The sequence below is a fragment of the Harpia harpyja genome, chromosome 2, assembly GCF_026419915.1.
Source record: "Harpia harpyja isolate bHarHar1 chromosome 2, bHarHar1 primary haplotype, whole genome shotgun sequence".
NCBI lineage: Eukaryota > Metazoa > Chordata > Aves > Accipitriformes > Accipitridae > Harpia > Harpia harpyja.
In genome coordinates this window covers 41,361,221-41,379,850 of record NC_068941.1, presented here as the reverse complement: position 1 = coordinate 41,379,850, position 18,630 = coordinate 41,361,221, and the positions used below count along the sequence as shown (strand labels likewise).

The window sequence follows — 18,630 nt, the reverse complement described above, 5'->3', positions numbered from 1 at the left end:
AGAGATAACTACGTCCATCTTATTTTTTCGCCTGTTATCTTCATGCATGCTGTATCTGAATACAGAACTTCGCTCTTTAGGCACTGCCTGACCTTGGCAGCAGCAGGTTTTGTTTAGTTTTTCAGTGAATGTGCCTGATTGAACGTGATTCACATGTTTTCTTAGTGACTGCACGGGCTGCATGGGACATGGCTGTTTTTCCAAACTTGCTGTGATTCAATGGAATTCAGGCATTTTCATATTGAACATCTGTGACTTGGGGAAGATCCATGTGTTTTCTCAATGAATATGAATGAAACTGGCAAGGGCCTCAGCATTTCCTTCTTGCTTCTATGCTTGTAATTATCACAGTATATAAATATACAGAGACTTTCTCAGAATGTGCCTAAGAAGATCTGACAAAATCTAGCTTTTGTTCAGCCCTGTCTCTCTATGTAAAGAGGGAAGTCAGACACAGTGGATATGATCCCACGTCTCTCTCCTTCCCTGCAGGCAGACATACACGCACTACGACTTCTAGACTTACTTTAGAACCTAATTCTCCCTCTCACCTGGAAGTGTGGAATTGTTAGGTCCTGACAGTGCTGGAAAAATGACTTCTCTTCCCCCTTCTCCTCCCCTGCGCGGATACATCAAGGGCTGTTACAGCGGCTCTGCCCCCTCCTTGAGGAACGGGTGCTCTGGCAGCGGTACTTGGGTCGCTCTTCTGCGACTTGGAAGAGTGGCAAATAGCAAGACAGGTGCTCTCCCAAGTGCCCCTTCATGGGAGAGGACCGAGCCACAGTAACTCCTCCTGCTACTTTATCGTCTTTGCCCTGATTTTACTTGTCTGGCCTAGGATGAATTTACTTTTCTCTGACCGACTGCCAGACTCTTGCCAGAAAGGTGAAATGAAGTTTGGTAAAGGACCAGTGGGAGCAGCAAGAGACTGGTAACTGTTGAAGTATTGTACTTAGCTTTCATGGAAAGATGGATGGTTGGTACTTAGCATTTATATGACGCTGTATATTCTCGGTGTCACTGAAGAAACACTAATTCATCCTTAGACCATTCCCAGTTAGATGAGAGAGTCGGGAGTAGTGAAAAAGGAAGGAAATTCTGGTCTCGCTGAAGCTGACGGCATTTTCTACTTAAAGCTTATTTCTGGTAAACGCTTCCCTGCTGCGCGGAGCACTATTTACTGACCTAACGCTAGGATCACGAGCGAGCCTTTTCATGGAAAAGGAGGACCAGAATATTAAGGCGAGAAAAAAATCCTTGTGAATTGAGCAAACCCGTTTATCCTCGCAGCTTTCTGTCTCATTTAAATTCTCCTCCTTCACGAGGCATGCCTCTGCATCTAGAGGCAGCCCCTGCGCCAGTCACCGCTTTCCCCCATCAGCAGCTAAGCCAGCCGATTCCCCGAGGAATCCGTTTCGGCGAAGACCTCTCCGACTTCAGGGCGGCCCTGCAGTCAGCTCCGCGCCATCCAAACCCTGCGCGGCACGCCCGCGCGTGGGGGACGCCAGCCCCCGGGGCGCGGGGTGGGCGGCCCGGCAGCGCTGCGGGGGGCGGCGGGGCCCGGCGGGGCGGGGGCTGCGCGGGGCGGTGGCGGCGGGGAGCCGCCCTCCCCGCCCCCTCGCACAGGCTTGTCCTTCCCGGCACCGGCGGCGGCGGCGGGCAAGATTTCCTCCCGCGGCGGCGGGGCGAAGCCAGCTGCCCGGCGGCGGCGGCGGCGGGGAGCGGCGCGGCGCAGGTTGCCCGCGATGCCGGCTTAGCGGCGGAGGATGGCGCGGCGGCTGCGGGGCAGCAGGTGGCGGGGCGGGCGAGGCGGCGGTCCCCCGACGGGGCGGGCGCTGGCGCTGCTGGTGCCGCTGTGGCTGAGCGCGGCGGGCGGCGGCGCGGCGGCGGTGTACAACCTCAGCCTGGCGGTGGACGAGGGGCTGCCGGCCGAGACGCTGGTGGGGGACATCCGCGCGGGGCTGCCGGCGGGCGCGGGGCCGCCGGGGGGCTTCCTGCTGTCGGAGGGGAGCGGCGAGTCGGCGGTGCTGGCGGACTTCCACGTCCAGGCGGAGACGGGCATCATCCGCACGGCGCGGCGGCTGGACCGGGAGCGGCGGGCGCGCTACAGCTTCGCGGCGGCCACGCTGCGCGGCGAGGTGGTGCAGGTGGAGATCGCGGTCACCGACGTGAACGACCACCCGCCGCGCTTCCCGCGGGACTGCCTGCAGCTCAACGTCTCCGAGCTGAGCCCGCCCGGCACCGCCTTCCGTCTGCCGGCCGCCCGTGACCCCGACGCCGGCCGCTTCGGGACGCAGGGCTACGCGCTGCTGGAGGAGGGCGGCGCGGCGGGGGAGCCGCCGCTCTTCCAGCTGCGCTACGGGCGGCCGGAGCCGCTGGAGCTGGTGCTGCTGCGGCGGCTGGACCGCGAGCGGGCGGAGGCGCACCGGCTGCTGGTGGAGGCGTGGGACGGCGGCAGCCCGCGGCGCCGCGGCCGCCTGCGGGTGTCGGTGCGGGTGCTGGACGAGAACGACAACGCGCCCGCCTTCAGCCGCGGCGAGTACCGGGCGCGGCTGCGGGAGGACGCGCCGCCGGGCACCGCCGTCTGCCGCCTGCGGGCCACGGACCCGGACCTGGGCGCCAACGGCGAGGTGCGCTACGCCATCAACCGCCGGCAGAGCGACCCCGACGGCTACTTCGCGGTGGAGGAGCGCAGCGGCGTGCTGCGCCTCCGCCGCCGGCTGGACCGCGAGGCGCGGGCCCTGCACCGCCTGGTCGTGGAGGCGCGGGACGGCGGCGCCCAGCCCGAGGTCTCCAGCGCCCTCGTCTCCGTGGCCGTGCTGGACGTGAACGACAACCGCCCCGCCATCCGCCTGCTCTACCTCACCGAGAGCGGCGGCCCGCGGGTCTCCGAGGGGGCGCGGCCCGGCGACTACGTGGCCCGCGTCTCCGTCTCGGACGCCGACGAGGGCGCGGAGGAGGGCGCGGAGAAGGGCGGCGGCGGCGGCGGCGGCGGGATCGCGCTGGCCCTGCTGGGCGGCGACGGCGCCTTCGCGCTGCGGCCGGCCGGCGCCGCCGGCGTCTTCTTCCTCTGCGTGGCGGGGCCGCTGGACCGCGAGAGCCGCGACCTCTACGAGCTGCGGCTGGTGGCCACGGACGGCGGCGCGCCGCCGCTCTCCGCCGAGGAGCCGCTGCTGCTGCGCGTCGCCGACCTCAACGACGAGGCGCCCGCCTTCCCGCAGCCCCACTACCGCGCCGCCGTCTCCGAGGCCGCCTCCCCCGGCACCGCCGTGCTCCGCCTCAGCGCCTCCGACGCCGACGAGCCGGGCTCGCCCAACGCCGAGGTGCGGTACGCGCTGGAAGGCGAGCCGGCCGCCCTGGCCCTGCTGCGCATCGACGCGCGGAGCGGCGCCGTCAGCACCCGCGCCCGCCTGGACCGGGAGCGGCAGGCGGCGCTGGAGCTGCGCGTGGTGGCGCGGGACGGCGGGCGCCCGCCGCGCGCCGCCGCCTGCCGCCTCAGCGTCCGCGTCGAGGACGCCAACGACAACGAGCCCCGCTTCGAGCGGCAGGTCTACCGCGGCCGCCTGCCCGAGCACGCCGCGCCCGGCCGCTGCCTCCTCCAGGTGAGCCTCCGCCTCGCCGCGGCCGCTGCGGGCCCGCCGGCTCGGCCCGCTGCCCGGCGGCCAGGGCCCGGAGCAGGTCCGCGTTTCGGCTCCTCGGCCCCGAAGTACAGCCCTTGCCGACGTTGCCGCTGCTAGTTGGCGCTAGGATGGGACGCTGGAGCGCGGTCGGCGGAGCTCGGTTGATCGGTGCCTTGTACGTGGTACCGCGGTCCTCGCAAGTGCCCTTAAAAACAGCGTTCCTTACCCTCCTAAAACCTGCGGCGTGGGTGATGAGCGCAGAAGCTCGGCTCTCCTTAAGTCCCGGAGGGGGTTGAACTGCCTGGGATACTTCTGAGGACTGGAGGTGGTCGTCCGAGTAAAATCAGTGAGACCCATCTCTTGGGGGGGGGGGGGGGGGGGTGGTGTGAGTGTGACCCGCACTAAAGCAGAGAGGTGGCCAGACAATGTAACACAGAGGCACCTGCAGTCAAAAAGCGCTTCTAGGGCTTTTTAATATTGCCAGAGCTCTCCTCTAATGGAGAGAATCCGTTCACTCGGCCTTTGCAGAAACTGATTAATGCGAATAGAAAAAACGTTCGACTTGTCCATCAAAAACCTCCCTTATTCTTTGCAAGTGAGGTCGAACGGAGGCTTTGCCCGACCGGGAGTTGCCACATATAGCCCTTTCTGCTTTTAGCTTGGAAGGACATTTCAGGATTTACACCTTTGAACTGAGCCAAGTCTACTGTCCACCAGTAGAAAATTCACAGCAGTTGGTCCTGGGTGGAGGTACAAATGTCTCAGAGTTTGTGCAGACACTTGCATGAATTCGGGGAAAAAACGTGCTTAAAGAGGAGACCTAGGGAGAGTTGCAGTGTGTTTTCTCGGTTTCTTTTGAAGAAAAATCATTCTGTCTGTATTTCCGGGTGGCCTACCTATTTTATTTATTCTTTTAAATCGGGAGTCATTGGTGGTGTTTTGGGTCGAACAATCATTTGTTTCAACAAAAAAAATTTTCCTTTTTTTTTTTTTTAATTGCGCTCTGAGCTCAAAAAGTACACAATTTGCACAGCTCTAATAAAAATCAATCTATAAAAAGTTTGGGAAGGTTGAGCTCATGGAGCTTTTCATTTCGTATCCCAAACTGAAGAGAAAATCCCATCACTGCCATTTATTTCTCCTCCACCCCGGAGGAGGGGGGAAAAAAAAAAAAAGGATACCCTGCACCGGTGGCCCCAGGAGAGCCCAGGAGGAAGTTAATGACGTAATTTTAGAAGTTCACCTTCTCCGGGGGAGGAGCGAGGGGCCTTACGGCAGCCCCGGCCCCCGCGGGAGGGGGAGTGGTGGTGGGGGGTCGCCGGCGTCCGTGGTGCTGAAAGGCAACGGGAGAGAATCCGCCGGGCTGCACTGCCACCGCCTGCTACTGTGGCTGGAGTACGTGAATAGCCATTTTTTGCTTTTGATTTAATCAGATGGAAGCATCTTGAAGGATCCCTGAAGCGTTTTAAAGAAAATAACCCACCATTGTGGTTTTGATTTTGTTATGGTTTTTTTTTTTTTGTAGGTTTTGATATACCAAAAGTGCAGATTTTCTGGCAGGTCAAAGGTGTCACATACTGTGGATACCATCTGCGGTGTACTGAATTTTGAAAGCGTCACCGTGCTGCCATAATCCTGTTTAGAGAGTAGAAAGAAACAGTTAGGTCCTGGTGGCTGACTGATCAAACCTGGGATATTAAAGCCAAAGGTGAATAAGGCACAAGAGATGTGTGTAGGAGGAATAGCAGATAAGCATCCCATGGACTGCCAGGGAAGGAAGCTGGTGTTTCTACTTGCAGGTTAATCCTGGATCACCATAGTGATGTCCAAGTTTCATACTGCACTGTATAGTAGGCTTAAGCTTTAAACATACCCACCTATTAAGATTCAAGGATACCCGCCTCTTAAAATTATCCTCATACCTTTTCCCCCATTTTCCTTCTACTCAACCATTGTGAGCAGGAAAAGCTATCATGAAGCAGGCGGCTTCATTTATGTTGCTCCAGGAGTTGCAGCTAGCAATAAGAATAAAAAAAACAGTTTTTGTTTTGGCCAAGCAGTTTTTCAGGGTCTATGGTATGAGTCCTGTCTCTAACTGGGCTCTTGAACTTAAAAGGTAGCATGAAAAGGAGGTAACCATGGACTATGTTATTGCTGCTCCTGGAAATGAACCAAGACACCGAAGGAGGCTACTTATGTCACCTAGCTTCCTCTGCTCCACAATCTGGGGGTCAGCAGAAGAGGACTATGGTTGTTTATCACACATTCGTGATAAACATTTGTGCTCTGTTTTACGTTCGGATCGCAATCATAGTAGCTGGAAGTCTTCTAAACCTTCCAGTCTTTCCCCTCTGCAAGCAGAGGGGCTCTTGCAGTAGTGCATCACTGAAGTCTTGTTCATTAGTAACCTTTGCTTGGGGACCAACTGGTGACAAAGCGTCGCTTTATGGATCGTGTGTCTAGAGCTTTCTGCTCTAGTGCTTTGTTGTAACTCTGTCCAGCCACTAAATACTGGGCAATTTATTCCCTTGTGTTCTTGACTGCATGTTGGTAAGAGGAGATTTCTTTCCTTCGGGGAAATCTTTTACTCCTGCTGTGATTATTATTTAGGTTATCTTTATTCTCCCCTACTCTCCACAAATCTAGCCCGTAATGCGGGCTAGATTTATGAAGTGGGTCACCTTGCATATAAGTCTGTCTTTTACCTGTTTCTCCTACTCTGTAGGAATTCATTGGTTAGAATAATTAACTGTGACTTAGAAGACATAGTTTTCAGCCACTTCTGGAAACATTTCTTTATTCCAGGCATATGTATGGGCTTTTCTGTGTTGCCAAAAGGCTCTCCCTTCCAGTGCAGATTGACCAGTAAGGGAGAATCCGCATCCTGAAAAATATAAGTGGAATTTGTTTGCATCAGCTAATACAAGAAAGAAATGTGGCAATGTAATGATTGCATCACTGTGGAAAATAACACAGCTAGAGGTCAGAAATCTGAGCAGACAAATGGGAGAAAGTCTAAATGAAGAAAGGGAAAATCAATGGGAAAGTAATGGGTTATTGGACATTAGAAAGTAGAGCAAAGGTATGCAGTGAAACACACAAGTAGATTTTTGAAGATGTTAACAGCATTTATCACATTTTTGTCCATTTTCAGATAACAAACTTCTGGTTTATTACTGGTTGTTATAGACACACCTTTGTTGAAATTTAAGCTTTACTGGTGAGATGATTAAAAACAAGCAAAACAAAAAAAGATACAGGCACAGGGAGGAAAAGGTGAACACAGTTGGAGAGAAATTGTAGGCCAAGGCAATTTGCAGTAACAAAAGTGGAAGCAGCAGAAGCACTCTGTGTGTGATGTGATGTCAGCAGACGTTTTAGTAACACTTTGATTTTTGCAGATGTATCAACATCCCTGTTTCTTCATGTGGAGGTACTGTATATTATTTTTGAGTGGTCACTGGCCTTATGGATGACGTTTCTTATTCAATTGTTATGATGACCTTTCAGCATAATATGAATCTGTTTCCTGAGGATCTTTAGCATGACCTAGAAAGGTGGTAAGATGGAGGAATGAGTGAGACCACCTTGAGCTTTCTCCTGTTTTTCTTCCTGTACCTTTCATCCCATTCTTAAGGACCAATGTTGTTACAAATGCCTGTGGACTGTTGAGTGATGGTGATGATTATGTCCTATTTCTGCACTCCTTGGTGTCAGCATGGCAATTTTAGGTGAATTTAGCATCTGATGATGTATACCTCTCTGTTGATTGTACCTCTGTGCACCTAAGAGTGAGGAGTGTGACAGAGTGTCTCTCTTCTGAGCCATTCTCTTAATCCTATGAATGAATTAAGGAATAAAGCTTTGCCATAGACTTGCCTTGCTAACATAGGTTTAATTCTGATTACAAATTTTATTTTCAAGCTTTTTTAGGTCATTGTAGTGATTCTCAATACTCATTGTTACAGTTCTCTTCAGTACAATGTGTCTCCAAATTGTAGTATTGTGTTGCCAGGTTTGTCAGGATTGTCAGTCTTCTGGCTGAAGCGGCAATATATTGTATTTCTCTCTCTTTCTCTCTCTCTCTCATGGAGCAGGCTAAAACTGGATCTAAAGGGAAATAATTCAGTACATCAGGTTGGCACTAGTGTTCCTTGTGTTGTACCTTCTACCTTGATGTTTACATTCTGTTTCGTATCCTCCAGGGACTCCTGCATAAAAGCTTGTTTCTCCCTTATTGGGCTGTGCAGAGCTTACAGTTAGAAAGAGGTTTGGTGACCATGGTAGCTCTCAGCTGAACTCGTGTTTCGAACTTAATGAAGGTGTTTATTTTGTGTTATACAGCATAGTACATTCTGTATATGTTTGGGGCTTGTAGGTTAAACTTGCTTCCACTGCCAGGGTACGCTGTAGCTTGTAAGGTACTCTGTGGCATAAATGTCATTCACTTTACACCGCACATGCATTCTTATGAAAAGTATAACGAGTTATGTACCTGTAATTGCATCTTGAAGAGAACATTAATTGTCATGAATTAGTGACAGTCATGTCAGTAGTTTCTTACTAAATTTATTTTCTTTTATGGTTTATTAGAAATTACATGTTTATTGGCTTTAGAGTCATCTCTAACAGAGCAGAGGAAGAGAAAAAACATATGTTATCTGTCAAATGATAAAGACCTGTATGCATTCCACTGTTATGACAACTTGCACTTTTCTGGTCCATTAAGGAGGCTGTTTTAACTCACTGGTTAGAGCTCCTCAGTTCCTTTCATTAAAAATAACAGACTTTCTGATGCTGAGATTGTGGGGCGTTTGTAAATGCAATGACAGCAAAGAAAGATTTTGTTTAAAGCTCTTAAAGCTAAGCTAGGTATACCAGAAATTATGGAATAATTAACCTGTTTTTTTTTTTTAGAAAATAATATTTAAAGTATAACATATGTAAGAAGGATGCATGGGTTTCGAGGTTTTTTTTTACGTGCGTAGTATATTTGAGAGAAATTGTTCATTCTTACTTGAAATACACGTTTCCAAGAGGTACTTGCAGAATGAGAGGTTCTAAAAAAGACATTTCAACATGTATCTTTTCCTAATTTTTCTCTACCTTCTGCAAAAGAAAAAAGAAAATTAAGGGAACAAAAAGGGTTGGAGGACATACATCCCTGCTGTGAGGGATGGAGACTTAGAGACTGTAATCTGTCATTGAGCCGCTGAGCAGTTAGCAGCATTTGCTGCAGACTGCATTTTTCTTCCTTTTCTTTCCCTGAATGTTGAAACAAGGAGCTAAGAGGACAGTCCTTTCTCTGATGGTTTTGGTTCTGAATCCATACTGCAATCACTGAAACCAGAAATGAAGCCAGCAAACTAGGTTCACGTAAGTTATAAAGAGCTATAAAATCCAGCTCATCCTAGTTAGAGGTGAGACAAAAAGAAGGTAGAAGACATCAGGCCATGCATTCCTCTGTTGTCTTCTTGGGCTTTCCAGGTCTAATTTCACTGCATCTTATTTAAAGAAGTCAGTTGCAGAAAAGACAGGTTTTGTTTGTTGACTTAGAATGCTAGTGTATTTTATAACTAATACAATTGACAACAGGAAGACCAAACCCCAGACTGAACTACAGTTACAGCAGATAAATTTATCATCTGACCTATAACTATAATGCAAAACTATTTATTTGTTCATCCCAATTCTTATTATTATTTTACTGAGTCTGAAAGCAATTAACATGTCATCATTTATCTGTTAGGTATATGATTCTGTAGCAATTACTTCTTTCTAAATTCACAACAAATACCCCTTTGCACTCCAGAAGCCATTCAGTAGATTCTCAGTAGATTATAATAGCTTTGTGGCTATAAAAGCTCTTTTCATGGTTACGCACAACTTCTTGTAATCTTTTAATATGTAGCTTTAGAAGTATTTGGATGGTCTGGGCTCAGAGATTAATAAATGTCTCTTTGAATCTATGCTGATTGCGTAAAGGGAGAAAAATGAAAAAAAAGAGAAAACAAAAATATATTATTTTAATGATTATTTTAAAGTAATTTTAAATGAATAGGATTTCTACATATTCTTTTGCTTAAGAATTCTACTTATGGTGCCCTTCTAGCTTTTTAACAATAGGAAAACTGTTCCATTTAATAATTTAAACGTTCATAAGAGTGAGAGTCTGTTCCTTGATGCAGTCCTTTTAGTGCCAGCATCCAACACCAAATGGATGCTTTGTAGGTGTAAGAAGCTCTGATCCTGAAAATGCAAGGATGTGAGAAATGGGAGGTGGAAGCCTTTGACTTTTGCTGCTCTTAGTTTGTAGTTACTCTTAAATGTGGCAAGTGTTAAATTTTCAGTGTCCAACACCTGCAAAACCCAGATCTCTGGAGGTAATTCCCCCTCACCCATGTACTGAATCTACAGCTGTTTGCTAGCTAAACCCACCACTTAGAGAACATATGAAACATTGAAACATCAAAAACATTGACGTGGAAACATTTGGCTTTTATTTGAGAATTAAAAATTACATGAAAGATTGAGAACAAAAACATTTTCAAAATCACTGCAGAAAACAACCTTTTTTCCCATTTCTCAGGGAAGTCTTTTAATTGACATCAGCAAGCTGGGTCTGGGAAGAGGGAAAGTTTGAAGGCTTGTGCGTGGCTAAGTCTGAAATTGTCTGCAGACTTAGTCTATAGCCATGATGAGAAAAGAGGCATGTGTGATAAAGGTATTGCTGTTAGAGAATTTAGATGTATCCCTAGCTTTGGGGTAGTGGAAGAGGAGTAATGATATTAAATAGTCTCAATCATGTGCTTTATATTGCAGAGATCGCTGTATTAAAATATTAGCTAAAAGACTACTCGGAGCACCAGTGGCAAACATAAGAGTCCTTGAATACCTTTGGCTGCTAAGTTTGTATGGTTTTATGCAGCATAACGAATAAACATTCAGTTAAGTGTCCAGCAAATGTTCATTCATAGACACTGACCTCCTGGAGTAACGATTGTGAACTACTTTTTTAGGTGGAAGGCATTCCAGTGCAGAAATGTGTTTTTGCTGGTGTTCACCTTTATACAAAAAGCTGACTTCAGCAGTTGTCTTATAATACACTCGAGCAAATTATTAATAAGCTGTAAATGGCTGGATATGGCCTGTCTGTTCATTTATCAAATATTAATGTCAGTTTATCATCCGTATAGATTTTCATAAATTGCGAGGTCAGCAGAAGGCTTAGTCTTTCCTGGAAGGTTTTAAAGCATTGGGAAATAGACGAGTTAGGAATCTCAGTTCCAGCTTACTGTGCAGACAGACACACTGCAGAATGAGCCTTTTTATTTTACTTTGCTGCTCAATTCGTTCTTGAAAACAAACTTCTAATTGCATGCTGAAAAAACATCAATGATTTACAGAGTCTGCATTTCTCTTTTAAAATGCATGAGTTTGATTTAGAACCTAGTCACAAGCTTGATGGGCTTCAATGTGTGTGTAGATAGCTTGGAGAAACTTGTTCTGCAGTGCATTAATGACAGTTTGAGCAATCCCTGCTCCACATTCAGTGTAAAATGGTAAGTAATACTAACACTGTTGTAGTGAAGAGTGGGGCTCTCTGTCCAGCTGATTATCCAAATCCCGCTGCAGATGTCAACAGTATGGAGGCACAGGTATCAGCGAACAAAACACTTGGGGGAGAATATCACATAGCTCACTTGGCACAGGTGCTACCTGTAAGAGCCTGTGTATGTATTGTATCGGACCAACATCCCATCTAGCCCCATATCCTTTTTCTCGTCGACGCTAAAAGTGTGCACCCTGGATGAGTGTAAGAACAGGCCAACATACATGAATCTTTCCCTCATGGATTCTTGGTATTCAACCATTTTCAGCTCAAGGACATCCCAAGCAAGGTAGAGTTTCGATGTATTTGTAACCCCCAATGGATTTTTTTCTGAGAAACGTACTCTAGCCCTCAGCTTTTCCCAGGTATCACCAGCCACAGTGTACTGTGGCAAGGGCTGTGCCGATCAGCTATCCGCCCCATGGGGAATTGCCCCTTTGCTTTGAACCTGGAGACAGAGAGAATGATCTTTCCTGACCACTCATGATTTCACACAGCTGTTATATCACCTCTCCGTCTCATTTCCAGTACTCATTTGTGTTAGCTGAAAAAAAAAAATTAGCATTTGGCTAGCAGCTGCTCTTGAAAGCTGAATACTGAAATGTGCCACTGGTGAAAATATAAAATTAAGCCTTATTTATGAAGGTGATACAGTAGAAGAAAGTTCACATTTTATAGAATTTGATAGAAAATCATATCCTTGCTCTCAGTCTACAAAGAAAGTTTACTAATCTGTGTTAAAAGGCGTTTCTTTTAGGAGGAGTAATGGATTTTTAAAATACTACTTATAAATCACAGTTCATTCAATCAGTTCTAAGCTCTTTGAGACTCCTCTATAAGAGGCTGTACAAAACCAGGAGTTTTTTAATTTCATTGGCACTTAGGTGAAATCATTCTTCTCTGGTGAATGTTGAATTGCAAGGGATTTACGTCATGCCTGGAGAACATGTCCAGTGGTGGTGTATCTAGCATTGCAACAGAAAATGTGCAGATACTTCTCATCTTTTTGTACTGAACTGCTTTCCTGTAAAAATTTGTATATATAATTTTATATATATATATATATATAAAAATGTGCAGCAGATTAAACAGTTGTATCCTGTCTAACACATACATGACCAAATGTAGTAACTGTCAGCATTTACAGTAACTGGTAATGCACTGTAATGCAGAAGGGATGTTTGTAAGGACCTGTGTGCTGGCCGGCTATGCTTGAATGTAAAATCTCTGCTGATTCCTCTTGATAATTACTTGGTTAGAGTTTTCAGGGTAGATGCAGGTACTATGTGCCAAAGTAGGTGGATTACTGATGCAGTTGTGTTGTGTATGAAGTCAATTCCTATTCCTCACACAGTCCCTTTAAATCAAGTAGCGTAAAGAAAGTTTTAACTAGGCTTTCTTTATATGCATAAACTTGACAGTACAACCCAAAGCCTCACTCTTCATGGCAGCATCTGACAGTTAGCAGAACATGTTTTAAGGGATGATGCTTATGTTGCAGCCCTTTTTTGTGCCTATTTCCTTGCTTCCACAAGCTTCCCATTGATACGTGGGTGGGTCTAGATGGATCAAATCTATGGACTTTGAAATAGTGCTTTGTTTGCTTTGTTTAGAAGTGTGTTTTTGTTCCCTAACTGAAATTGCAGCACTAGAGACACAGCTCTAGGTTCTGTCTCTTCCTCTCCTTTGGACTAAATGAAAACAAGCATTGCATTTATGCCAGACTTTACTAGCTCTGTTTCCTGCTGGATATGACTTAAAATAAAAATCAGGATACTGTCATGCCTATTTACTTGTGCTTAGAGGCTGCACTGCTTTAAGCGTAAAACTGTTGCAGTACCAACATTTGCTGTAATAAAAGCAAATGTACTAACTTCCAGCCTTGACAGATGACTCCATCTCCTGCACTGACCTTGTGTAAAGTGTTTTTGTCTCCCCTTCCCCCTCCCCATCCCCAGCTACTTCCCTCATGCAGAGAATTAGGTTGTCATGCTTATGTCTGCTCCACTTCCACTGGCTTGTGCCTACATCTGGTGCTGGGAAAGGGGTGACAGGAAGGGCAGTTATTTAACTAATGTCTGACTAAACATGTGCAAGACAAACAACTTGTGTATGCCCTGTTTTTTTTTTTAACAGTTGTAAACAAACACATATGGTTTAATGCAGTGTCCAAGGACTGGGTGTATCTTACCGGTCAGAGAAACTGCTGGAGACGACTGCACTCAGCCTCCGGTACATTACCTTCTACATGACCTTTGGTTTTCAAATGTGTAAAACCCCAATAAATACAGTTTTATACTACACATGCAGTTTTCCCTGCTATGTTTTGTAGTTGCTTTGAATTCTGAACTCATGGCCAGACATACCAGAGTAATGATTTACCAAAGCCTTTTCTCCCAAGTGTCCTTCTGTGGTGTGGCTGCCTTGATAATAGACCTATGGTTTGTAGGCAACTATGTTTTCTCATAGACTGTTACCAGTCACAGATACATTGATATCTTTATCTCTGCTTCAGTACACAAATGGGGTTACATATTAAACATTCTCCATAGATATATAGGCACTTAATTATTTTTACTTGGGCATGCCTAATTAATCTTTTGATAGGCTATTGCCTTGGACATTTATCCAGTTTGATTATGTAAGAAATGTCCAACATTTTTATTAATTAGGTAATTTATAGATACATATCAGTTTGGTACTTTTATCACTATGATGCTTAATGACATTTCTGTAGGATTGATGTGCACTTACACGGGCATGGACTCAATAAAGCATGTCCATCAGTCCCTTCTGAAAAGATTTTCAGTTGTCTTAAGATGCGCCCAAATGGAGGAGAATAAGCTCTTTCAGACAAGGATTATCCCTTTGTTAATGCTTATGCTGTCCATTGTACCATAAGTGCATGCTGTATAGATAGTTTTTTTGGTGTACTATTAGAAAATATGTTAATCTCAAGAATGTGTCAACACAGAATTTAAACCTTAAAATTTGCATTTATGTTTGGGGGAAGGGGAGCAGTAACTCGAATGTACCAACTCACTGCTTGCTCAGTTTTCAACAGGCTGGTTCCTGTTTTGAGTGTTTTGTGTGCTGTGCCGTTGCTCTTGCCCATGAAGACATTGAATAGAATTTGATTTCACAGCATTTTGAGAAATCAAATCACTGAAAGCACTTCAGATTTCTTGGGGCATGCTGTGCTTACACTTGTAGTTACTCTAGTGCGGTTCTGTGGTAGTTTTTTAGCACCGTTATTACCAAGGGTCAGTTGGTGTTTAGAGCCCTGTCAGGATCCAGTCTCCAGCTCACAGTGCAAAAATAGGATGGAGCAAAAATTGCTCAAGTTGAAGATTGGCTGTTTAACTCGGAGTACAAGATTCAGTAATGCTGGATTTTAAAAATGACCGAACTTGGTAATTCCTTCCTGCCTCCTGCTTTGTGTAGATCTACAAACCTGTGCAAAGTAAGTGTAAAATGCTACTATATGGTAATACTATACAACAACATCGCGCCAATTGATGGCTGCAGAAGTTGTGAGGCAGTGGGGAACTGGGAGGCTCTTTTCAAAAGAGCTTTTGTTGCACAAGCATACAGGGAGCTTAGGAACATAAGCCGCAGTGAAATCAGCCACGACTTGTTCTTTGGGGGGTTTTCAGGTTCTCTGGATTTTGAAAATTCCAACTAATTTAATGTGTGTCTGTGGGTTTCTGAGGGGGAGATAGTGCTGTACGCATGACGCTGTAGGAGCAAAGGGGTGAAATAAACTCCACTACAAATGTGACCCGCTTTCCCAGAGCACAGAACTTCTTCTCAATGTAACATATTTTAAAACAATATGTGCTGCCATCACTAGTAATAGTAATTATTTTCCCCAGAAGTTTAATTTGAAAACAAAGTCACAATTTAGACAATTCTTTTTCCTCTAGATTTACATTTGTGTAATTTTTAAAGGATTTAAGAGAGTGTTTCATTCTGGTTTTAAAAAGAAAGAGGAAAGGCAAACCCCCATATATTTGGCCTCTCTTGTTTATTTGTTTGTTTGCTCCCTTTTGTTACTATTAAAGTAAAACTCCATATCCTGGAATTTGTTTCTTCTTTTCTTTGTTTAGCTGTCTTTGAAGTGAATGTCTTTAGCAATAATTTTGGCAGTGCTGCAGTCTTGTAATGATTTTGCTCTGATACCAGGCTGCTTTTGTATTCTCTTTCCATTGAAAAACCAAACCCCAAACCTCTTAGGTTTGTAACTTGCAGTTAAAGACGTAAGGTTTAAATTTTCATGGAACTAATCAATAATAACCTTTTTAAAAATTTCAATCTCCATTTGTGCCTGTATCTGAGGAGGGGGAAAAGACCTGATAGTTGAAACACAATTTTTGAAAGGCTGCTTTTAATTTCCAGAGATGTTTGTCTGAAGGGAGGACCCAAGCCAATATTTGGGAGTTAGACCAGAACATGTGTTATATTTCCAGAACCCTGCGGTTATGGGACACAAGTTATCCTGCAGTTTCTAAAACTCTGTTGTTGAAATGCCATGTTGAAAAACATTTATGTTTCCTGGGAGATTTTTGATGTCTATTGTATCTTATTGGAGGCCACTTAAAGCATACTTTTTGAGACTTTGATTTTATGCTATGGCATTATTCTTACTAATTGCTCATAATGGAAACCATGTTTTAGGCCTACGAGCATGCACTAAATTGTGGTTATTTTTCCTAGAAAGTGTGGATGAAAGTTAGAAACATTTCTGGAGGTGATCAGGTGCAAATCTCAGTACCTGCCATCCCCAGTGGCTCCCAGTGACTACACCTCCCCTTACCCACCCCATATTTCTGGGAAGTGGAGCAGAACTGCTGCGCCTTTTGAAATGCATGGGCGGGCAGGTGTTTTCATCAAGTCTCTGCCTCTAGCCGGACAACTGGACCTCTCTGCCACATCATCTGTACTCACTATTTTCCAAATGGGAACTGACAAGTTGTTTGCACAGGAATCCTAGTACTTAACTGGTAATACCTCACCTAAATCAGTTTGCATTTGTCTTTTTTTAGGCTGGATCACTTTGATTCATAGTCATCCATGTATTTTTTTTTCTCCTCCTCAGTTTCCAATGAATAAATTCCCAGCTTACAGCAAAAAATATTAGTTTTTTGGTATGCAATTTCATATTTTATCATTCTATATTTGTTACTTCAGTCTTCTAGTTCTTCTGTATAAAGATCCTCTTGATCTTCTACATTGACAGTGCTTTCTAGTTTCAAGAACTGGTGAATGTTATTGAAGTGCTTATGTTCTGTTTTTTTTCTGGTTAATGAATAGACTTAACAAGCTGGTTATCAATACAACCAACCTATTTGTTACTTCCTTTTCTCAAGACATCTTGTTTTCATTTCTTCTTTACATAATTTCTTACCATATAATTCTTTGACTAATAGCTGTGTTATCAGTACTAAATAAAATGTAAAGAAATGTGATTTCCATTGGTTGCCTTATTAAATCCAGATCAACTTACTTGTGTGTCTAGAAAAATCCATTATCGAAAGGATACTGAGGTACTTGGCAAAATGTTTTATTATATTCTTTTCTATCTTCTCGTTATTCTTTGAAACTTGTTCTAAAATTTGTGTCTGTTTAGGTCAGGCTGATAGGATTGTAGTACCCACATTCAGTTGTTCTCCTTTTCTAAATGTAGTCTCTTCATTTGATATTTTCAAGAGAGATGGTTGCGTCAAGATCTAGAATGGTTGTGGCTGCAAGCTTGTAGTTTTATTTGTCAGTTCTTTAATAGTTCTAGGTTGGGTCCTCCCACTTTGAATGCTGTTTGGATTTTAACTTTAAGATGCATAACTTCCATTCCTGTATTCTCACTCTAGTTATGATGGCCATGATCATTGCTGATGGCAGAAGTGAGGAAGGTACTCCTTCACCTCTAGCACTATGGCCAGTTTTAACAGCATGCTATCTTCTCATCTTAGCACACCCATTTCTGCTTATTCTCTTCTGTCCATGAATACCTATATATTTTTATCAAGATTGACTGAAGTTCCAGACTTCTTTCGTATCCAAACTCCTTTTTTGTCCTTGTTAACTGTTTATTTTTAACATTATGTATTTATCACTTAAAGACTTGGAGGTGCAGACTAACTGTTGTTTATTCTTCCATTTAATTTAAACTTAAGTTATAATTACATGGTCTGAAGTATTCATGTCCAATGGCTTTATTATTTTCATTGATTTGTGAGTCTCTGGGAAGTTAAAACTCCTCATAAAGAAATGATTCCTGGTGATACTCTTTCTACAAGAGCATTATAATTCTCTCTGTATATCTTCAAGTCTAACCCTGGGCCAAGGAAGCCTATAGCAGATACTCAGCTTTATTCTATGTGATGCCGGGGAAAAAAATCCACCAAACAACATAGCCTCTGAGCATTAGCACAACACTTTACAGCTGTTAAAATCTCATCTTCTTGCTCTGAGGACTAACCATCTATGTTTCTCTTGGCTTATAGACTTGCACATGAATTCATTCTGTTGGTTTTTTTTGTTTTTTTTTAATAACATACAGGTTAACTGGGGTTGCTAGTAGAGTTAGTAGAGTTCCTCCTCTGGTGGGAGATTTCACTGGCTGATGTGTTAGGGATTTATTTTGTTAGGCCATTCATTCTTTAAGCCCCTGGAATCTGAACCTCTGTGGGGTCTCTAAGCACCTTCTGGAGATACCATAAATCTTTCAAGTGACTGTTGGGCTTCAGCCCAGCTCCTCTTGGCTTCTGCACCTTCTGGCTTTTCTTCATAACAAAGCTTTTCGCACATTTTGTTCTCACATGAACTTTACTTGTCTCCAGTTAAATAATAACACATCTTCTTTCTTCTCTCTGAAAATCACTGAGATTGCCCCCTATGTAGGCACTTCTTTCAAGTCTTCTTAAACTTGTGTTCTATCTGCTCTTAGTGAATTTTTCTTGCTTGGGTGTTCTCTGCTCTCTCCACTTCCTCCTTGTGGACAAGCAGGAGAAAACTAATTTCTCACTTTAATCAAACTCACCTAGTGAAACAGTTGTTATTCTTAATGGCCAGTCATTCTGTCTGTTTGGGGTGGTATGGTTGGAAATGGTGTGTATTGAGAGTTACAATGAAAAAACAATATTTATAAAACAATTACTAAATGTCAGACAAAGTTCATGAGTCATTTACAGGGAAGATTCCTGGGCTGTCACAGTGAGTATGGATATTCTCACTGTACAGTACTAAAACTGCTTTTCTTGGGTGGAATTATTAATGAAGCCTTCAGAGAGCCTCAACAGGCAGACAGTCATCTGTCATATTCCTCATCCTACTTTTAAAAGTGCTCTAGAAAATTCAGGAGTTCTGAATATTAAGAATATCTGTAATCCCTTTTAGAAT

At 44.8% G+C, this 18,630-nt stretch overlaps 1 protein-coding gene across 2 annotated transcripts in view; it reads left to right on the top strand.

Moving 5' to 3' along the window:
- Nucleotides 1-1,654: 1,654 nt before the first annotated feature.
- Nucleotides 1,655-18,630, top strand: part of DCHS2 (dachsous cadherin-related 2) — a 122,531-nt gene continuing 105,555 nt past the window's right edge. The window contains exon 1 of one of the 2 annotated variants that reach the window (XR_008233549.1): nucleotides 1,655-3,602. Coding sequence is in view for 1 of the 2 variants with exons in the window: in XM_052777720.1 (XP_052633680.1) it covers nucleotides 1,767-3,602 (1,836 nt within the window). In the remaining variant the exon portion in view is untranslated. The remainder of the gene's footprint in view (nucleotides 3,603-18,630) is intronic. The other variant, XM_052777720.1, reaches the window with a different exon arrangement.